Raw genomic sequence first — 13,359 nt, forward strand, 5'->3', positions numbered from 1 at the left:
TGAGTCTGAGTGAACTCCGGGAGTTGGTGATGGACAGGGAGGGCTGGCGTACTGCGATTCATGGGGTCGCAAAGAGTCAGACACGACTGATTGACTGAACTGACTGAGAGGAAGGCATGCTCCAGAACATTTTTCCTTTAGAAGTAGGCACAGTCAAAATTTGTTATTGTTCAGTTGCTAAGTCATGTCTGACTCTTGGAGACCCCATAGATTGTAGCATATCAGGCTCCTCTGTTCTTTATTATCTCCTGGAGTTTGCTCAAATTCATGTCTGTTGAATCAGTGATGCTAACTATCTCATCCTCTGCTGACCACTTCTCCTCTTGCCCTCAATCTTTCCCAGCATCAGGGCCTTTTCCCATGAGTCAGCTCTTCACATCAGGTAGCCAAAGTATTGGAGCTTCAGCTTCAGCACAAGTCCTTCCAGTGAATATTCAGAGTTGATTTCTTTTGGATCGACTGGTTTGATCTCCTTGCTGTCCAAGGGACTCTCAAGAGTCTTCTCCAGCACAACAGTTCAAAAGCATCAATTCTTTGGTATTCAGCCTTCTTTATGGTCCAACTCTCACATCCATATGTGATTTCTGGAAAAACCATAGCTTTGCCTATACAGACCTTTGTAGGCAAACTGGTTGGAATTTAAATAGAATTCTCAGCAGCACTGTCTCCTTTGGTATGGACATATAAATAGTACCCTTAACTTAAATCAATTGGATTCCCAAGATAAAGAGTAAACTGGTGAAACTGTTAGTTGCTCAGTTGTGTCCGACTCTTTGAGATCCCATGGAACTGTAGCCCACCAGGCTCTTCTGTCCATGAAATTCTCCAGACTAGAATACTGGAGTGGGTTGCCATACCCTTCTCCAGGGATCTTCCGAGGATCGAACCTGGGTCTCCTGCATTGCAGGTAGATTCTTTACCGTCTGAGCCACCACACGAGACAAAGAGAAAATTGGTGAGTTGAAGGTAAATTTTGTGAGGTGAAGGGTCACATTATCCTTGACCCTCTCATTCCCTTGTATTCAGATGAAGCACACATTCAGCTGGTATTAGTCTTTATTGTGCACCAGTGATGAATCATCCCCAAAGCCTTTGCTTATTATCTCCAGGTTCCTGGCTTTTTTTTTTTTTAATTGATGCACAATTTTTATTTAGTAAAATGACAAATCTTATGTGTACAGCATTTTACTGATGACTTGGTCATCTGTTTCTTGTTGATGACCATTTAATTTGTGTTTAGTTTTTCATAACATAAAATACTATGAATATTTTTGAGTTTTTAATAAACATAAAGTATTTTTATGTTTATAAGAATTTCCATACTGCTTTCCAAAGTGATTGTGTAATTTTATATTACCAGTCACTGCCTCTAGGTCATGAGGTTATGGTATTTTTAAAATTTTTACTTAAAAATTTTTGTATTATATATATATTTTTTTCTTTTTATTATTATTTTTTATTTTTTTATATTTTATTTTTATTTATTTATTTATTTTAATTTAATTTTATTTTTTAAACTTTACATAATTGTATTAGTTTTGCCAAATATCAAAATGAATCTGCCACAGGTATACATGTGTTCCCCATCCTGAACCCTCCTCCCTCCTCCCTCCCCACACCATCCCTCTAATACTAAAATGCTTTATCTTTTTTAAAACTTAAATTTATTTATTTCAATTAGAGGCTAATTACAATACTGTATTGGTTTTGCCATACATCAGCATGAATCTGATATGGTGTTCATGTGCTCCCAATCCTGAATCCTACTGCCACCTCCCTCCCCATACCATCCATCTGGGTCATCCCAGTGCACCAGCCCCAAGCTTCCTGTATTCTGCAAGACTTGGAGTTTCTAGAAGAAATATTAAATTATATAATGTATACCTGTGGTGGATTAATGTTAATATATGGCAAATTTTTTCTTATTAAAAAAATTAAAAAAAAATATAGTTGTAGGAAGAGATGGAGGAAAAAATGGTTTCAACATTCCTATTGTTGAATGGATAATTTCTTGGTTCTTGTTCTTTCTGGTCATTAGCAATTTTTTAAAATTTAAATTTATTTATTTTAATTGGAGGCTAATTACTTTACAATGTTGTATTGGTTTTGCCATACATCAACATGAATTTTTAATTGTTTGGAAAAATGAGGAAATTGAAAGGAAAGCCATAGCAATATAATAAAGGAGGAATGGAAAACCAAGAGAAGAGAAAAAGTGAAAACTTAAGTTTTAAACAAAAATATTTTGAAAGAGAAAAATGAAGAATTATGAAAATCTTCAAATTGGAAATCAGCTAAAATGTACTTTCTCCTTCTCCTCCTCCTCCCTCTCCTTTCTTCCTTTCCCTTTTCAAATGTTTACAAAGGCATCCAAGAGCTACAAATTAGGAAATTATTTTTAGCGATATACTGAAATGTGAAGGATGTTGGTGGATAAGTCTTGAAAAGAGAGCAGTTTGTTCAGGAAGTATCCGTGGGAAAAGGATTAGTTTAAAGCATCTCATTTGGAAGATTCACTGTGATGACTCTTCATAGGAGAGAGGAGAAATAGAGAGGGAAAGTATCTTGATTAAGCAGAGGCAGAGCCAACTGAAGGATCATCATCACTGGATGTAATTACCCATAATGCCTCATCTCACATGGGTTAAAGAAGCTAACCTCCAAGAACTTGCTTGTTTACCAAGAATCAGCAGAAACCAGATTCAAGTGGAGCAGAATCCACACGTGTGTTTCTCAAGAGGGTGCTACCTATGGTTTCCTTCTAACCAACAGCTTTCTCAGGCCCTGTTTCAGGTCTTTGTTTCTCAGGCTGTAGATAAAGGGATTGAGGGTGGAAGTTAAAACTGTGTAGACAATTGTTGCCATGTGGTCCCTGATGGTGTAGGTGGACACAGGCTGTAAATAGACATAGAAGATGCTTCCATAAAAGAGTGTTACCACTGTGAGGTGAGATCCACACGTGGAGAAGGCTTTGTGTTTCCCAGCAGCTGAGGGCATTTTGAGAACCGCAAGGAGGATTCGTATATACGAAAAAGTAATGCATAGAAAGGGAGTCACCAAAAAAACAGATCCTTCTATCATCATGACAATTTCATTGACAAATGTGGAGGAGCACGATAATTTCACCAGAGGGCTGAAGTCACAGAGGAAGTGGTGGATAATATTAGAGTCACAGAAAGTGACCTGATTCAGCAAAAGTGTATGTAGGAGTGAGTGGAAGTGAGGCAATGAGCAGGAGAAGGCCACCAGCAGGACACAGCGGTGATGGCTCATGATGGTGACATAATGGAAGGGGTCACAGATGGCCACATAGCGGTCAAAGGCCATGACTACTAGAAGCCAACTGTTAGTGTTGCCCAAGGCATATATAAAATACATCTGGGTCAGACACCCAGCATAGGAGATGGTCTTGTGTGACAGAAAGTTCACCAGCATCCTGGGGACAATGGTTGTTGTGAAGCAAATGTCAGTGAAAGACAGGAAACTCAAGAAGAAATACATGGGGGTTTGGAGCTGGGAGTCAGAGTGGATGGCCAGGATGATGAGCAGATTCCCTGTTATGGTGACCAGGTATATGATGAAGAAGAGGATGAAGAGTGGCTTCTGGTCCTCAGGCAGGGAGGAGAGTCCCAGGAGGATGAATTCAGAGACTCTGCTGGTTTGGTTGAGTCTTTCCATTGACTTGCATCTAGTCATATACAAGAAGGTTTGTTATTTGTCATGTTCCAATTCCATAGCCCAAGTCATGATAACCCAGCAAGTCTTTCTTTCCTCTATTTGGTCACTGTTAGTAGCTGTCCCGGGAAAGCATGTCCAGCTTATGGTCGTTGATGTGTTCTTCCCTTCCCAAATTCATGGGCATCATAAGGGCCTTGTATTGCAAGCTGGAGAGACAGAAGAAGACAAGTTTTCCTTTAGAAATTGCCAGAGGTGGCCCTCTCTGATTCAAGTTCCTTAGTTCCTATTCTGGGAAAAGTCCTATTTCCTTACTGGGAACATAGCAATAAAACTGAGAAATCTTTGCCTTTGTGTAGTTTATGTTGTACTTTGGGAGATAGATCATCAACAAACAAATACGTAACATAGTATCAGGTATGGATAAATTTTGTTAAGCAAATAGAGCAACCTAAAAGAATGGAGCTGACTGGGGAGTGGAGGTGGAGGTATTTTAGATAGGGAAGTCAGAGAGCCCTCATTTTTTATTAGAGCAAATTCTGTTGCATAATTCTAAAGTTTTTCTTTGCACTGTTTTGGATAGAATAAGAGCATTTGTGAAAATAATCAACAGGGCAAATCTAGGAAGAATGGTAAATGTAGTTCAACAGCATTTTTTCCTCCTTTTGGCAGAGAATGAGAGGTTCATCCTTCTTAGTTCATGGGATGCTATCATCACCAGTCTGTGCAGATTGTATATAATTTTTCCTTTCCTTAATTCCCCTGTCCTAAATCTCATGTGTACAGGATGGGCATCCTTTGTTGATTATTCAATTCATGTTTAAAAATTCCTCTTTCATATGTTTATTTAAAAATATTTGAGAAACATGTTTATATACATTTTTTCAATCATATCCAGTTGTCCAACAGTGGATATTGAAAAAGCCTGTTTCTTGGTACTGTAAAAAAACTAGGTAATGAGAGATCTTACACTGGCAAAGTGCTTTAAATAAAATTTTTAGAGTCAGCACATCCACCCATGCCTTGTGAATAGACATATTCCATAGGGATTTGTAAGCATTTTGAGACATTGGTTATATATTTTTGGTTACTGTAAAAATCTCCACAATACACACTTACATTATCCCTCACTGTCAAATTGTCAGGCTAATTTAAGGTTTTTACAAGATTTTATGGAAGAAATGTTTGTTTAGGCATTTAGCTTTGAGTGAATCAATAATTATTACTTAAAGCTCAATGCATAACAAATATTTCTTCCATAAAATCTTGTAAATACCTGAATACATCCTGATGGCTCAGTGGGTAGTGAATCCTCCTGCAATGCAGGAGACACAGGAGACGCAGGTTTGATCTGTAGTCTGGAAGATCCCCTGGAGAAGTAAATGGCAACCCCCTCCAGCACTCTTGCCTGAAAAATTCCATGGACAGAGCAACCTGGGGGGCTACAGTCCAAAGTGTGCAGAGTCAACATGGCTGAGTGACTAAGTGAGCAAATGAAGTCAATATTGTTATTAATCAATATTTATTGAAAGTTTTTGATATCGTGCTTATGCTAAACATCTCACTAAACCCCACAATAAAAATTGGGAGCCATGTGTTGTCATCAGGTGCCTGAGTTTTATGGAGATGAAGCAATTTGCCCAAGGTCACTAAAGGTAGTAAATAGCCATCAGGATTTGAACCCCACTCTGATTTCAGACTCACTCTAAGCATATGCTCTCAAGCATTGTGCTAAATCTCTTCTAGTTTTGGTATATTAATTTTCTGTTGCAATCAGGCAAGGTTCTGTTTTCTCATTTTGATAATTTCCTACATGAATTACCCTTCTATTTCCTTACCTGAGAATGTTTCTTCTCCCATGCTCACTTGCAAGAGAGGTGAGTCATCTTTCTATGTTGTAGAGATGGTAGAATTTGAAAATGTGAATATCCATGATTAACTGGCCATAATCAGGCAGAAATAATTGGCCATGCACGACTGGGATATGTCTGGTATGTGGAGCTGTGGCCCTGTGGTGGACACTGCCCTGAGTTGAAGACAAAAAGTAGGGGTTTGTTTTGTCCTGCTCACAAGTTGGTTCCTGATGTTTTGTGAATAACAAGGGAGATACCTTGTTTTTGTCTGTAAAGCAGTTTATCACACACAAATCAATGTTAAAAAAAATGAGTCATTTGTGAAAGGGCTGCTTGGGGAATGTTCAATACAACAATTAGTGGAGATTTGGTTGGACGGCATCACCGACTCAATGGACATGAGTTTGGGTTAACTCCGGGAATTGGTGATGGATAGGGAGGGCTGGCGTGCTGTAGTCCATGGCGTTGCAAAGAGTCAGAGACAACTGAATGACTGAACTGAACTAACTGAACTGGTGAATGAATGGGGTTGAGTACAACAGGTTGTAGATCTGAGGAACACTCAGGCTGATGACTAGAAAAAAGAAGGAAGGTTTTGGATCTGAGAACAAGGAAGACCATTCTAAAAGCACAGGGTGAGTGAATGAGGCTGGGGATTCCATAGTTTTTGTCTCTGTTCTACTTATGGGCTCTGCTTCCATTAAAACATGTGGTATAGGGGGACTTCTCTGGTGGTCCAGTGACTAAGACTCCATGCTGCCAACACAGGGGGCTTGGGTTTGATCATTGGTCAGGGAACTAGATCCCACATGACAAAATTAAGAATTCATATCCTACAACTAGGAGTCCGCATGCTGCAACGAAGACCCGGTGCAGCCAACATTTTTTAAAATGTGGTATAGATAGCCTAGAAGTCCAACTGGATGGATTTAAAACCAAATGGCATATGGAAATTTTACTTGGACCTTATGACTTCTTAATCCATGAGTTATTTGATAGTATCTTGGAGGAAAGAGTAAGGTACCAAACTGGATTGGAGTAGCCAAGTGGGTGGCCAGTTTCCTGAAACTCACCTCCATGTCCAGATGCTTTTCTTCCCTTCCCAGGCCCTCCAGAAGCTGATCTGCACCACATCTGTTCATCAGGTCACGTCTGCTTCTCACACAAAGCTCAGCTTCCTCATGTGTCTCCCATGAATTTCTGGCCTGATCGACGAGAGAAGCTGGGATGGAGGAGGAGCTATCTACTACTCCAGAGGGATAACATGTTTCCCTTCCCTGACCTCAACACCCACTTCTTTCCCAACACCTGGTCCTGGGCTCACTGCTGCTCTCCCAGCTCCAGATCTCAGAAGGCAGAGATGCTCTGACTCAAGTGGGAGGACGCTCCTGATTGAGGAAGCCCAGCCAGCTTCTCATGAGTCTGAGGTCTGCTCTACTGGTGTCTGGGGCACTTGGTAGGCTGAGGGAGTTGAGGTGTGATGACCTCTCAGGGGAATTTGTCCCCAGAGAGGGAGTAGAGAGCAGACAGAGAAAGCAGAATGGGAATCACTGTCAGCACGACTGACTCCAAGGGGACAGGGGACCCTTGAGGCTTCCAGTTTAGATGTTAGGACTAATCTCAGAGCTTCCAAACCTCACTGTGACATCTCAAGGGCATGCTTCAGTTTCCTTTACTATGGATTATCAAGAGTGGACAAATAATTATGTGGGTGAATACTTTCATTTTTGGAGACTCAGATGTGGACCAAGGTGTGTTCTAGGTTTGGGGAGGTCATGAATCAATGTGAAAAGGCTGCAGTTTCAGGGGATTCCATGGGGGTAGATCAATGGTGTGTGCATGCTTTCCACTGTCTGTCTGCATGTGGAGTAAATATTTTACTAGGTGAGATTAGGTTAACATTAATGTATATTTAAAGGGCAGGCTCCAGCAAAAGTTACTGTCACATTTAGCAAAAGAGCTTTGGAAAAAAGGTATGCATTTCATAGTTTAGACTAAGAGCAGTGTTTTGAGGTAAAGTGTTGGGGAAAGGAGATATTTACTAGAACGTTGGCCTTGTCACTTAGTAGTTGCTTTTAATAAGCTTCTTAGCCTCTATAAGCTTCAGGTTCTTCATCTGAAAAATTAGTGTAACAATTCTGGCACCAAAACAAGAAATGAAATTTCCTTTTGAGTTCTATACTGAGAACATTGTATATTACGGTGAATAATATCTACAACAATATTATAGGAAATAAAACACATTCTGCTACCACCCTCAGAGTACCACTGCCTCACACAGAAGGTGTATTTGTTGAAGAATGATCACTACAGTAATGTTAGTTAACACATCCATACGTTTACATGGTTAAAACTTATTGACTTGTTTTGGTGAGAACTTTTATATCTGCTCACTCAGAAGTTTAAAAAAATTTTTTTTCAAATTGAGGTATAGTTGATGTACAATATTATATAGGTTTGGGTATCCAACATAGTGACTCATAATTTTTAAAGTCATATTCCATTTATAGTTACTATAAAATACTGGGTGTATTCCATGTGCTGAATAATATGTCCTTGTAGGTTACTTATTTTCTGCATAGTGGTTGGTAACTCTTAATTCTCTACCCCATCTTGCCTCTTCCCTCCCCTCTTCCCTACTGCTAACCTATAGTTTGTTCCATGTATCCATGAATCTGTGTCCTTTTCTCAGTAGTTTATTTTTTCAGTAGTCCACATATAAGTGTTATCAGACAGTACTTGTCTTTCTCTGTTTTATTTTTTTTAAGGGGAAATTGTTTTATTTAGATCCTTGTTTTTATTCAATGAAAGAGTCTTTAAATTATATAGTGCCTTTACAATTTTGAAGTTCCACTTACATGATTCCATATAATTCCATAATAACCCTTAAAAAAATACCGAAGCCTCTATTGCCTCTCCCCTCTTCCCTCTCATCACTGGCGGCCACTAGTTTGTTCTCTGTATCTGTGAATCAGTCATCATCTGTCCTCACACAGAGCTATTACATTATTAGTGACCAGACTTCTTATGATGTATGATGCATCTCTGCAGGTTGTTGATTTATAGCTGGAAGCTTGTATCTCTAATCCCCTTCCACTTTCCCCCTCCCCTCCAAATCCCCTCTGGCTATCACCCATTTGTTCTCTGTATTTATGAGTCTGTTTTCATTTTGTTTTGTTTTTTAGATTACATATTAAAGTGATATCATATGGTATTTTTCTTTCTCTGTGTGACTTATTTCGCTTAGTATAATAGCCTCAAGTTCATCCATCTTGTTGCAAATGGCAAGATTTCATTTTTTATGGCTGAGTAATAGTCCATTTTCTATGCATGTTACTGAAAGGTATGTGGGGCTTGGCTGCTCACCTCTCAAAAGTCAACAGATAGACCAGGTTGGTGGAAAGGAAAGTTTGCTTTTTTCCAGGTGCTGGCAACTGTGGGGGAGGGTGGCTGACATCGACATCTGTCCAAAGGCCAACTTCCACCCCACCCCCAACAAGCAGGGGGTGAGAACTTTTACACACAGACTGGCGGTGGGGTGGGAGTGGGGGCGAGCAATGTATAGAAAAGCATAGTCATTTTCAAACTGGTCATCGTTGATCTGACCAGCATCATCTTGGTTGTTTTAGGTACAGTTAATAATCTTCAGTTTCAGGGTCCATATGTTCCCATTTCTTTCCAGCCAGTTCTCAGAATTGTGGCCCCTTATATCCTGGGTGCAGTCTGGTCATCAAGCAGTTAAATTCTCCACCTGGTATTCTAGTATCTATAAGACAGCTCCCAGGATATGGCTCAGAATATTATCTACAGCCCTTGAGAAAGCACTAAAGGTCCTTGACTTTAGTTCAAGCTTAATGACCACGTTATTATTATTTGGTCTCCTTTGACTGTTTTCCTTTGTTTCTGCAGTTCTTCTGTGATTAAACTTATTCTTTGACAAAAGGCAGACAGAGGACATGGTGGTCGTGGGGGTGGGCACCACCCAACAGTAGCAGCCTGCTCTGTGTCGTGCACACCACATCTTTGTTCAATCTATTCATCTACTGATGAGCACTTAGTGAGCTTTCATACCCTCTTTATTGTAAATAATGCTTCAATGAACATCAGGGTGCATTTTTTTGGATTAGTGTTTTTCTTTTATTCAGGTAAATACCCAGAAGTGAAATTGCTGGATCTTTAGCAGTTCCATTTTTAACTTTGTAAATTCCTTCCAGTATAGTTTTCCATCCACATTGAAATCTGGTGTAGTTAAAAGACCAAATTAGATTCCAGTGTGTCAGGCAGAGGACAGTAATGTGTCTCTCTCATCATCAAGTACTTGCTTTAACCAGGGTGTTACTCTGGCTACAGAAACATAAAGTAGCAGTTACTACCTGACAGTCACAGTATGTCATAGAGGTTCAAAGGCAGGCATCCTCCTAGTGCAACAGCAAACGTAATAATATGTGACTGAAGTGATAAGCCCAAATTACTATAGTTTAGGCAGGTCTTTAAGGAACTCATTGACATCGTCTTTCTAAATTGTACATAAATTGTATATAAAAGGTCTCAATGGACATGAATTTGAGCAAAATCAAGGAAATAGTGAAGAACAGAGAAGCCTGGCATGCTGCAGGCCATGGGGTCTCAGAGTTGGAAAAGATTTAGTGACCGAACAAGAACAAAATAAAAGGTCTCAGAAAATTGTTTTAATGTGGGTTTGGTCCAATTCTTCCTCTCATGGAAAAATGAATTCTGGAACATTATTGGCCATGACTCAGCACTACAAATGAGATAAACGGTTAAGAACACTAAACTCTTGCTTTGAGGTAGTTTCTTCAAAAGGAATATTGAATCCCATTCCTGCCTTTATTTTTCATTAGGTGATCTCTCTTCAACTGCCTTAGTTCTTGCACTTTTTCTGATTTCTACCTGTCCTAACCCAAACCGGGTTTCTCTGGACAATCAGCTCTGGTTCAACTCTACCGCCCTCTATAGGCATGCAGCAAGATGAGACTCTCCAGAGCTGCTGCTTTCGTCCATTTCTGCTGAAGAATTGATGCTTTTCAACTGTGGTGCTGGAGAAGATTCTTGAACTCTTGAGAGTCCCTTGGACAGCAAGGAGATCAAACTTGTCCATCCTAAAGGAAATCAGTCCTGAATATTCATTGGAAGGACTGATACTGAAGCTGAAGCGCCAATACATTGGCCACCTGATGCAAAGACCTGACTCACTGGAAAAAACTGATGTTGGGAAAGATAGAGGGTAGGAGGAGAAGGGGGAGATAGAGGAAGAGAAGATTGGATGGCATCACCTACTCAATGGACATCAGTTTGAGCAAACACCAGAAGACAGTGAAGGACAGGGAAGCCTGACATGCTGCAGGTCATGGAGTGGCAGAGTTGAACATGACTTAGTGACTGAACAACAGCAATTACCAAATAAGTCACTATATAATCTGTCTGCTACTTGGAGTTTGCACTATTTTTATTGTGATGGGGTGGAAAAGCTTTCTGCTTTGAAGATCAGACTCCTGGCTTTTTATGGATGCACACTATTTTTTGAAACACAGATGTCTCCCATTCTCCGTCTACTACAGCCCTTACACATTAAAACAATAATGCAATTAATCATAATTGATTTATTTCCTATGGATAAGGTTTTATGTTTTGGCCTATTTTTATATTAAAATCTAAGATTCACTCAAATAAAATCTCTACACTCAACATACGGTTATGGCAAAATTTCTGTGAGATTCTTAAGACTTGAAGTCTCTAGAATAAGTATTAAATTATATATTTTAAAACATACGTTAGTGATAGATGGAGGGAGGAAAGGTTTCAGCATTCCCCCTGTGGAATGGATAATTTCTTGATTCTTTCTGGTCATTAGCAATTTTTAGTTGTTTGGTTAAAAAATGATGAAATTAAAAAGAAATAAAGTCATAGCAATACAATAAGTGAGGAACAGAAAAACTAAGAGGAGAAAAAGTGAAAACTTAAGTTTTAAACAAGAAAATATTTTTGAATGAGAAAAATGAGGAATTATAAAAATATTCAAAGTGAAAGTTAGCTAAAATGTACTCTTTCTCCTCCTCCTCTCCTTCCATCTCCCCTTTCAAATGTTTGCAAAGGCATCCAACAGCTACAAATTAAGTAATTATTTTTAGCAATATACTGAAATGTGAAGGATTTTGGAGGATAAGTCTTGAAATGAAAAATTTGTTCAGGAAATATCTGTGGGAAAAAGATTGGTTTAAAGCATCTCATCTGGAATATGCAATGTAATGAATCTTCATAGAAAGAGGAGAAACGGGGGAGGGGGGGGAAGAATATCATGATTTAAGCAGAAGCAAAGTCAAATAAAGGGTCTTCATCAATGGATGTAATTGACCACAATGTCTATTTTCACATGGGTTAAAAATGTTAACCTCCAAGAGCTTGCTTGTTCACCAAGACCCAGTAGAAACCAGATTCAAATGGGGAAGATTCCCTTGTGTGTTCATCAAGGGGGTGCTGCCTGAGGTTTCCTCCTGCCCACCAGCTTCCTCAGACCCTGTTTCAGGTCTTTGTTTCTTAGGCTGTAGATAAAAGGATTGAGCATGGAGGACAGAACTGTGTAGACAATTGTTGCCACGTGGTCCCTGACAGTGTAGGTGGACACAGGCTGTAAATAGACATAGAAGATGCTTCCATAAAAGAGTGTTACCACTGTAAGGTGAGACCCACAGGTGGAGAAGGCTTTGTGTTTCCCAGAAGCTGAGGGAATTTTGAGAACCGTGATGAGGATTCGTATGTAAGAAAAAGCAACGCATAGAAAAGGAGTCACCAAAAAGGCAGATGCCTCTGTCATTAACACAATTTCATTGACAAATGTGGAGGAGCAGGATAATTTCATCAGAGGGCTGAGGTCACAGAGAAAATGATGGATAATGTTGGAGTCACAGAAGGTGAGGTGATTCAGTAGAAGTGTGTGTAGGAGAGAGTGGAAGTGAGGCAATGAGCAGGAGATGGCCACCAGCAGGACACAGCGGCGGTGACTCATGATGGTGACATAGTGGAAGGGGTCACGGATGGCCACATAGCGGTCAAAGGCCATGACTACTAGAAGCCAACTGTCAGTGTTGCCCAAGGCATATATAAAATACATCTGGGTAAGGCACCCAGCATAGGAGATGGTCTTGTGTGACAGAAAGTTCACCAGCATCCTGGGGACAACGGTTGTTGTGAAGCAAATGTCAGTGAAAGACAGGAAACTCAAAAAGAAATACATGGGGGTGTGCAGTTGGGGGTCAGAGTGGATGGCCAGGATGATGAGTAGGTTCCCTGTTATGGTGACCAGATATATGATGAGGAAGAGGATGAAGAGTGGCTTCTGGTCCTCAGGCCGGGAGGAGAGTCCCAGGAGGATGAATTCAGAGACACTACTGGTTTGGTTGAGTCTTTCCATTGACTTGGGTCTAAGTTATATGCAAGCTGCTTTGTTATTTCACATACTCCAATTCCATTGTCCAAATCAGGAGAACCCACCAAGGCTTTTTGGTTACCAGTAGCAACTGTACTTTCCCAAAGAATCTGTCTGCAATGCAGGGGACCTGGGTCAATCACTGGGTTGGGAAGATTCCCTGGAGAAGGGAATGGCTACCCACTCCAGTATTCTTGCCTGATGAATTCTATGGACAGAGAAGCCAGGCAGGCTACAGTCCATAGTGCCACTAACACTTTCACTTTCACAGCAGGTGTGCAGGGAAAGCTTCTCATCCTCATGGTCCATGATGTGGTCTTAGCTTCCCAAATCCATGGGCATCATAAGGACCTTATATTGCAAGCTGTAGGGACAGAAGAAGAGTTT

General features: G+C 40.1%; 2 protein-coding genes across 2 annotated transcripts; both read right to left on the minus strand.

Moving 5' to 3' along the window:
- Positions 1-2,748: 2,748 nt before the first annotated feature.
- Positions 2,749-3,696, minus strand: LOC129622575 (olfactory receptor 1L8-like). The gene has a single exon (XM_055539179.1). The coding sequence runs from the start codon at positions 3,694-3,696 to the stop codon at positions 2,749-2,751; it is 948 nt and encodes a 315-aa protein (XP_055395154.1).
- Positions 3,697-12,012: 8,316 nt separating this feature from the next.
- LOC129622576 (olfactory receptor 1L8-like) lies at positions 12,013-12,957 on the minus strand. The gene has a single exon (XM_055539180.1). The coding sequence runs from the start codon at positions 12,955-12,957 to the stop codon at positions 12,013-12,015; it is 945 nt and encodes a 314-aa protein (XP_055395155.1).
- Positions 12,958-13,359: the final 402 nt, after the last annotated feature.

Source organism: Bubalus kerabau, chromosome 11 (assembly GCF_029407905.1).
Source record: "Bubalus kerabau isolate K-KA32 ecotype Philippines breed swamp buffalo chromosome 11, PCC_UOA_SB_1v2, whole genome shotgun sequence".
Lineage (NCBI taxonomy): Eukaryota > Metazoa > Chordata > Mammalia > Artiodactyla > Bovidae > Bubalus > Bubalus kerabau.

Bases quoted from the DNA above. Each gene is read 5' to 3' on its own strand.
- LOC129622576 (XM_055539180.1), bottom strand. From the start codon at position 12,957: ATGGAAAGACTCAACCAAACCAGTAGTGTCTCTGAATTCATCCTCCTG.
- LOC129622575 (XM_055539179.1), bottom strand. From the start codon at position 3,696: ATGACTAGATGCAAGTCAATGGAAAGACTCAACCAAACCAGCAGAGTC.